Source organism: Oryx dammah, unplaced genomic scaffold (assembly GCF_014754425.2).
Source record: "Oryx dammah isolate SB20612 unplaced genomic scaffold, SCBI_Odam_1.1 HiC_scaffold_29, whole genome shotgun sequence".
Classification (NCBI taxonomy): domain Eukaryota; kingdom Metazoa; phylum Chordata; class Mammalia; order Artiodactyla; family Bovidae; genus Oryx; species Oryx dammah.
In genome coordinates this window covers 89,603,604-89,612,422 of record NW_024070213.1, presented here as the reverse complement: position 1 = coordinate 89,612,422, position 8,819 = coordinate 89,603,604, and the positions used below count along the sequence as shown (strand labels likewise).

Here is an 8,819-nt window from a genome sequence, read left to right as displayed (position 1 = left end):
TAGTGGACGAGGTGTTCACTTCTTGGACATCATTGGGCCTTTATATATGTTTGGAGCCTGATGTATCCACGTGTTAGCAGCAATTAGACATGTTTATGGGCTTGGGTTGTTTAGCTGCTGTTGCTCCTTCTTTAATGTGCTTAATTGGGTGCCAGATGCTGCCAGATGTTTATGGCCTTTTACCCTAAACTGCACAATTTTTGTCCTCAAAGGGCCAGCTCACCTCTCCTCACCCCACCCCAACCTCCTCATACACAGGTGGCGAAAGATTTTTGAGGATAGGGGAGCGGTGACTCACGCTGGAAAGGAGGGCGGGGGAAGGCGGGGCTGCGGCTTCTTTCGTACCACCCATTTGATGTGCTCGTGCCTCTGTCCGTGGTGCTGATCACATCGGCACTGCAACACTGGGAGAGCGTAAGATCAACAGACGGGGAACTTGGGATCGCTCCGTGATTTCCTTCACAGGGATGGCTGTTTTTACAGCAGCAAAGCCTCACACACCTGCTCCCAGATTCCTCACCTGCACCCATCAGCCAACTCTCTGTATCTTGTCTCTCTCTCTGTTTCTCTCTCACACACACATGTACACGCACACATGCTGGATTTCCCATCAACAATCTCACAGATACTCATACGTGCTCATACACACATACATCCACCTCCACTTGCCCCTGACAAGTCCACTTCTTAGGCCTTATTTGTCAGCCTGTGCTGAGAGGAGGCAAGCCCTCCCACAGAATCTTCCATGAGGCCTAAGGGGGCACACCTTGGCTCAGTGGTCTCAAGAATGCCCAACCATTTCCAACAAGGCCCCAAGCAAGGATAGCCTGTCTCGATTTCACCTCCAGGCTCCATGATTTCTCCAGGGCCCAGAAGGACTGGGGTAGACACAGCTATTATAAGTCTTTATAGCTTTTGGCTCAGAATACAAGGGAATCTTTCTAGACAGAACCTTATAGGGGGAGCATCCAGCCCCCTGCCATCACCCCCCGATCCTGAATTGCTTTCCATGTTCTAACAACCCTGCAACATCCTTCCCTTTACAGCAATTTGTCAATAGCATTGGAAGATGCTAATCCATATTGTCAGAACAAATCCATATTGGTGTGTGCCATCCATCCAACATAGTTAGATTGGTCCTTGAACCCTAAAAGGCTGGGTAGGAACCAGGGCTCTTCCCTGATTAGCTCTATGTGATCTAGGGGGGCAAGGTAGTTCATTCCTCCGGGAAATGGATTAAGCATCTTCTTCCCAGGGCTGCCTTGGAGAATTACAGAGATGTGCATGCACTCAATAAACTCCAGAGCACTGTGCAGATGTGCTTTGTTGTAATCATTAAGAAGCAAGAGGCTCTGGGACTGCATTTTCTCAGAGTTCACATCATGACCCACAAATAGAAGCAACCAGAGTTTTAATAAAACAGGTTAGGACAAAATCAAGTAGAGCAGAATATAGTAGAAAACATCAGAGTGTAGCATGCATAATGAAAACATTTCAGGATCTTTTATTTCAATAGTATGTGATATGTACATATGTGTGTGCTTAATCACTATGAAAAATTATTTCTTACTATAATTGGAACTAAAAAGTTTAAATACATGGCTTATCAGTTAAGAACACAGACCCAGAGTCCAAACTGCCTAGTTTCAAAGCCTACCTTTGCCAGTTTCTAGCTATGTAACTTCAGGCAATTTCTTAACCTCTCCCTATCTCATTTCATGATTTGTAAAACAGGGGTAATGCTACCTACCTCATATAGTTTTTATAAGGATTAAAAGAATTAATCCATGTCAAGCAGTTAAAATAGAGCCTGACACACTCTTAAGGATGTAATCATATTAGTGGTAGGTGTTGCTGCTGCTGCAGTTATAATGTCAGGTTTGATGGAGAGGTAGAGATATGTGTTGTTATTGTTGTTGCTACTGCTGCTGCTGTGGATATATCAGCAGGTTTGATGGAATATACCTACCTACATTACTAAACCACATATGTAAAATACCCACTAATGATGCCTATCTTAAAGGAATAATGAAGTGAAATGAAGTGAAAGTCGCTCAGTCATGTCCTACTCTTTGTGACCCCATGGTCTATACAGCCCATGGAATTCTCCAGGCCAGAATACTGGAGTAGGTAGCCTTTCCCTTCTCCAGGGGATCTTCCCACCCCAGGGATCAAACCTAGCTCTCTCACATTGCAGGCAGAATAGACAGATTAAATTTTAAAATACATGGATAATTCTTAACAGCTGGCACATAGCAAGTGCTCAGTAAATGTTATCAACTCTTACTCTATCATGGGGTTAGTCTTAGGGGCAAGTAGAACTGGAGACCTTTCCTTTATCCTGAAAAAGAACACAAAATCAAAGGTCCATCCTCAAGCCCAACTACCCGAGGGAAGGCCCAATGAGAATCTCTCTTCTTAGGCAAAGAGAAAGTGTCACCAATCCTCAGGTTACTACACTACTGGGTGAAAAGAAAAGCTTGTACAGTCCAAAAAGTCTGTTATCTGTTATAATTGATACATTTGTGTTCCTTATTTGGCCTTAACAGACCATCAGAAATCTTTAGCCACAAATCAATGACATGCTCATTCACCTTGCCTAATGGTGATTTTTTTTTTTTTTTTTTGCGTAATTCCAAAACCTCCTGATTGATCAGTAGCCCAGGGATATCATGGGGTTGAGGTTGACAATCCATCCAAGTATGATGGAACTCTAAAGACAGCAGGACTTCCACTGTGGCTGGACAGATGGAAGTTGGATTTGAAGAAAAACTTGCCAGAAGGTGGGCAAATAGTCATGCCTTCCTAAGGAGCTTTGCATTATGTCTCCCATTTAGGGGAGCTTTATGTAAAAGAGAAACATTCTTTATTCTGGAATGGCCGTCATGTTTGTGGAGACAGGGTGAACCAAAAGACCTTTATATCTGGAAATCAGAGCCTCTTCTTTTAGCTCAAGTAGATCTTGCTTCAAGGGATGCCTGGAGAGAAGGGGTAAATCAGGTAATTTTCACATTGAGAAGTTCTTTTTCAAGACTTCCTCTAGCCCATCCTGCTCCTGTGAAGGATGTTGCAAAGCAGATGCCCCAAGATGGACGGTGGGTTAGACAAGGTAACATCTTGTTGTTAGATTCAAGAATTTTGTGATTGATGTATCTCTGCAATATGATGAACCCTATCTTAAATTTGGAAGGAGAGAGGAAAGCACTAAGAGGAGGAAGGAAATATGGATTCTGGAACTCCTGATTTGACAGGGAAGACAGACCCAGAAGTTCATGAGAAAAGGCAGAAGGCTGAAGAGAGTTTGTTTATAGCTATACCATCAGATCCTCAGGAGCTCAATGCCTATTGACAGTGCCCATTCTGGGACAGTGTGAAATAGTTAGTCTGATGAGAAAGGTATGAACGGATCCCTAGAAAGGGTGAGGACAGGCTTCATAAAGCAGCAGGAGGGACAGTATTGGTAAAAAGATGTTCATGGAGGTATTTCAGAGAGTAGACAGCGGGGGCAATCTGAGGGCCCTGCAGAAGAGGAAGGGATCGTGAGATGCTGTGACAGTGGAGAACCAGTGGAGACAGAGACCTCCGAAGCAGGGCCCATGTCATTCTGCTGCGTGGCTGCAGAATGGGAAGCAGCCTGTGAACTCTACATCTGGAAGATACCAAAGCTCTAGGCTTGCAGGTATCCAAGAGGTGTGCCAGAGCTCTGCCCCTCAGCCAAGACAGCTTGGGACAGTGACCAATTGTCCATGAGAGCTCACCAGAGGAGGGAGGGCCAAAGGCAGTCCTGGAGAATCTGGCAGAGGAGGAAGCCTGACTCAGGAGCTGCATCCTTGGTGAGGGCCATTCCCACCAACCAGACTGAGCCTCTGCACCTCCTCCAGCCCATGTCCATGCCCCATAAGGGCTCATTTCTTTAGAGCTGGAGCCTACCCTTTAGGTAGGTCTAGACCTGTGCCCCTTCCCCCATGAACCTCCTTTGCTCTTCCACTGTGGAGTGTCCCTCCACTATTCTCCCATGGTCTTGACCTTCTTTTTCCTCCACTGTCCTCCACTTCCTTCCTCTCCCCTCTGTCTCCCCCAGTCTCCCTTCCATACCATTCTCCTCACCCAAGTCAGTCTCCATCCTTCTTCCAAGTGGCCCTGGAGAGTAATAATCTAAAAGCAAGCATCTTTCTTCCTCCTTTCCTCTAGAAAACTACCTTCCATCCACTTCTCTCTCCTCAACCCTACCCCATCTCTACTGTGGCTCATGGCCTTCAGAATTCTTGCCTTGTTGTCTGCCTTTCCCTTCCACTCCCATCATCACTCAGGTTGAGGAGTTTGCTTTGGTAAAGGACACATCCACTCACTTCATCTTTCCTTCAGGCCCCAGCCAAGAACCTCTCCCCACCCCACCCCCACCCTTAGGAATGGCCGCCATCCGGTCTGCTTCATCTGGTCCCCACCCCATCTTACCAGAACAAGCTTTGCATAATTAACCATCAAGCTTTGATGGCTCCATTACTCAGCACCTAATGTGCATCTGGGATTCATTTCATTCATGCAACAAATATTTACTGAGCACCTACTGTGTGCCAAGTCCTTGGAATATAGCCATGAACCAAATGTTTGTACCCATTGGTATGCTGCAGGGTTTGCATTTTTGTTCATGATCTGGGTATATGAATAGCTTTTCTCTTGGAATTGGAAGCTCACAACAAATAAGAGTGAGCTCTCCTCATCCTCTGGTCCTGCACCCTGAGAGCATGCTGAAGGACCCAAAAGAGGTACTGGAGGGAGAGGAATCGTGAGCGTGTGTGAATGTACCATGTACCATGTGATGCTTTAGTGATGGAAGACAGTGGATGGACAAGACTACGATCAAGCTTTTCCATTGCGATCAAATACACCAGGCTATGAGTGCCAGCTCTGCCTCTAACTACAACCTGAGCAAATCTCTTGACCCTCTAGTCCTCAGTGTCCTCATCTGTAAAACAAGAATAATAACACTAGCATCAAAGGACAATTCGTAAAAATTAAATGCGTTAATGCAAGTTGGGCAGTCAGTATAGTATCTATTATGAAATAAGTTGAACATCAACAGACGTTGTTATGTTTGGAAGACTGTTCATAAAATAGGTTTCTGTACTAAGTGTATGCTACCTGAATAATTTTTTTTAAATAACCACATACCCTAGAAAAACTTGTACAGATATACCAGAAGACATGGGAAATAATGTTCATGGCAGATCTGTTCATAATACACTCTGGGAGCAGCCACAAGGCCTTGGAGGTGGAAAGATGAATAAACCGTGACATATTCCTACAGAGAGTACAATCCACAGTGAACATGAGCACAATACAGCTACGAGAAGCAACTTTGAACAAAGGAACACACACAATGTGCTTGTTCAAAAACTGGAATATACGGTTTAGAGATGCATTCCTTGGTCCTTAAACTAAAGAAAAGCAAAGGAATCATTCAACACAAAATCCCAGAGAACCATCCTGGTTCAGGAAGGAAGGGGGTGCAGTGAAAATGAGGTTCAGAGAAAGTTCCTAAGTTATACATATGTTCTATTTCTTTCCACAGGTGGTAGGCATACCACCTATACATTCTTTTGTAGGGGTGGTATATTTCACAATAAAAGCAATGTTAACTTTCCTGATGGCTCAGCGGGTAAAGAATCGGTCTGCAGTTTGGGAGATGCAGGAGATATGGGTTCAATCCCTGGGTCAGGGAGATCTGCTGAAGAAGGGAATGGCAACCCACTCAAGTATTCTTGCCTGAAAAAATTCCATGGACAGAGGAGCCTGGCGGACTACAGTCCAAAAGGTCAAAATCTCCTGTTGCCAGAGCCAAGACCACACAGTAGTCATTCTGCCAATCCTTCCCCCTCCCCTCTCCCCTTCCCTCACCAAGAGCTGTTTTCACTCCAAGAAAACCTACAGATACAATGTCTTTTTAGGTCTTCAAAATTAGCAGCCATTAGTAATACCTGAGTTAAATGAAATGGTGTCACATTTGAATTTTTTCATATCCTGGTTTAAATTGCTTCTTTCAAATTGCTTAGCAAAGACCAGCCATTAGTAATTAGCTTATGTTTATGCGTGTCATTTTTATAGGGAGTTACACTAGTAGAAAAGGCAAAGTGTGTGAGAGCTGCACTCTGACTCACAGGGCTTCTCCTTGGAATACCCAGCCAGCTGGCTGGCTGGAAGCACCACAACTCCATTGTGGGCAGTGCCCAGAGTGGTGGATGAGGGCATAAAGGGCCTCAGAAGAGCCGGCCCAGGTCCCCAAACACATAAAGTGACATCAGGAGCCACACCCTCCTCTGGGATGGCCAGATTGCCGACATGGTCCATGACCCCATGTCCATCCTATTGCAAGTCCCCATTCCTGAATATTCTACATGGACATACTATTTTCTTCTCCTCCCTCCTCTTTCCTACCAACCCCCTCACCTCTTGCCCTAAGCTGGTTTGCCTGCCCTTTGCCCCTACAGCACACCAGCTACCAGGGGCTGCCAGCTACAGTGTTTCTCTTCTCTTTTCTTCCCATCCATTTAAAACAAACCCCTGTACTTTTATGGGATCATTTTTCTAGTCTTGCTCTATTGGAATGGGGTGTTTCATGTATGTAGAATACAGTATCATCTTATCAAGGTACTTACAATAGACCAGACGCAAGCAAATAGCTAAAACTGCTATTCTCCATCCCTTTCCTTCAATTCTCAGCCACAGGGTCCTGCAGGTCTCCTCTCCTCTGCCTCTCATTGCCCTGTGTCCCACGCATGCCCATTGGCCCTCCTGGTTCCAACCATTCCAACACCCCCTGACTCTGCCCATTTTTCTTTGACTCTCCTCAATCCTATATCCACAGATTGCTGTTGTTATTTAATTGCTAAGTCATTTTCGATTCTTTTGTGACGCCATGAACTCTAACTTGTCAGGGCTCCTCTGTCCCTTGGATTTTGCAGTCAGGAAAACTGGAGTAAGTTGCCAGTTCCTTCTTCAGGGGATCTTCCTGACCCAGGAATTGAGCCCAAGTCTCCTGCCTTGGCAGGAGGATTCTTTACCACTGAGCCACAAGAGGAGCCCTATAGCCCCAGAACCCTCTCCCAATAAGTTTCTCCACCCTCTTGAAAGTCGCCAAGGACTAGGAAATCCAAGGGCTGTCATAACCTATCGGTGGGAAGGCTTGGCATCTCCTCAGTTCCACTTCTTAATAGCTGGGAGGTTTGGGGCAAGTTATTTAACCTCTCCAAGCCTCAGTTTCCTCATCTGTAAAATAGGGATAATGATACCTACTTCATATGGTGGACTTGAGAATTAGAAATCATTTACAGCATATAGTGTTGCTAACAGAGTAGGTGGCCAGTAAAAAGAAAACATAACCTATATTGCCCTACAGAGATCTTTCTAATTGTAAAAGGGGAAAACATACTCAAGTGATCTGATTTAGCATCACCAGTAACAGGACAACTTGATTGTGCTTTCTGGGGTGATACAGTAAGAGTTATAAAGCATTGTTTATGATGTATGCTGCCCAAAAATGTTTCAGTTAAACACAATCAAGCCTCCAGACCAGCACTATCCGAAAGACACTGGTGTGATGGTGGAAATGTTCTATTTCTATGCTGTCGATAATGTAGCTTCTAGTCATGCATGGCATGTGACTGAAAGCCTAGATTTTTAATTTATTTAATTTTAACTAATTTAAATTTAAATAGCCACATGTGTCTGTTGGCTACCATGTTGAACAGCCCAGCTCAAGAGTTAATTTTCAGTGTATAGAAAATACAAGAGATAGAGCCATAAGTTAAATCAAGAAAACCTATTTTTAAAAATCATAGGACAGTTAGGAAATTTTAATATGAATGGATAGTAAATGATTTTTTGGAATTATTCTTCTTGCATGTGAAAAATGGCACTGTCTCTATTCTTAAGAAATGCATGCTAAAGTATTTAAGGGTTCCATGCTATGCTTTCTCTAATCATCAAATAACTGGGCAAATGTGAAGGCAAATATGGCACAATGTTAATAACTCTTGAATGTGGGTACCTGGGTGGAACACATCAGGGTGTTTGTTATACAGGTACCATTTCTTCAACTTTCCTAATTTTGAAAATTCTCATAATAAAAGTGAAAGAAAACATAAAATACAAATATTTAATAATCTGCTGACTGCTGTCATGGCAGGAAAAGTCAGATGTTTTTCAGCAGCCAACTGGACTCGCTGGAGATTGGGAAAATACAGCTTTATGTAACAGTAGAGCCTTGCCCACTACTGAGATGGAAACTTCCAGAAGTTATTTGCTAGCACCCCAGTCTCTCTAGGCCCCCCACTCACACCTGCACACACACAGGTCACCTGCTTCTACCACTTCTGGTTTCCGTTCTCCTCCCTCCACTCTCCTGCCCTGCCCTTCTCTTTCCAGTCTCCTCAGATGACTGCATGCCCAGCTGGCAAGGCACTTTGAAGATGAAACATGCTGAGTCCCTTACAGCCCAGGGACTGGCATCTTTTACACAGAGGAGGGTGCGGGCCACTATTAAAGCACATTCTAGAGAGGCGTTGACCTCAGCTAGCCACACAAGCCCATAAAGCACACACTGCCACAACCGCATCTGCATAGCCAAGCCCCTTCCGACCTGAGCATAAATAGGACCCCGGCTCTCTGAGGAGGACATTGGAGTTTCCACAAGACTCCAGCTCACCTCTCCTGTACTCTGCAACCTACACGTCCAGAAGGATCATGACCTGCGGATCAGGATTCCGTGGCCGCGCCTTCAGCTGCGTCTCCGCCTGCGGACCCCGGCCCGGCCGCTGCTG

At 44.9% G+C, this 8,819-nt stretch overlaps 1 protein-coding gene across 1 annotated transcript in view; it reads left to right on the top strand.

Moving 5' to 3' along the window:
• The first annotated feature begins 4,745 nt into the window (after positions 1-4,745).
• The window catches only part of LOC120858113 (keratin, type II cuticular Hb1-like), a 10,300-nt gene continuing 6,226 nt past the window's right edge, over positions 4,746-8,819 (top strand). The window contains exon 1 of the mRNA XM_040233972.1: positions 4,746-4,766. Coding sequence (XP_040089906.1) covers positions 4,746-4,766 — 21 coding nt within the window. The remainder of the gene's footprint in view (positions 4,767-8,819) is intronic.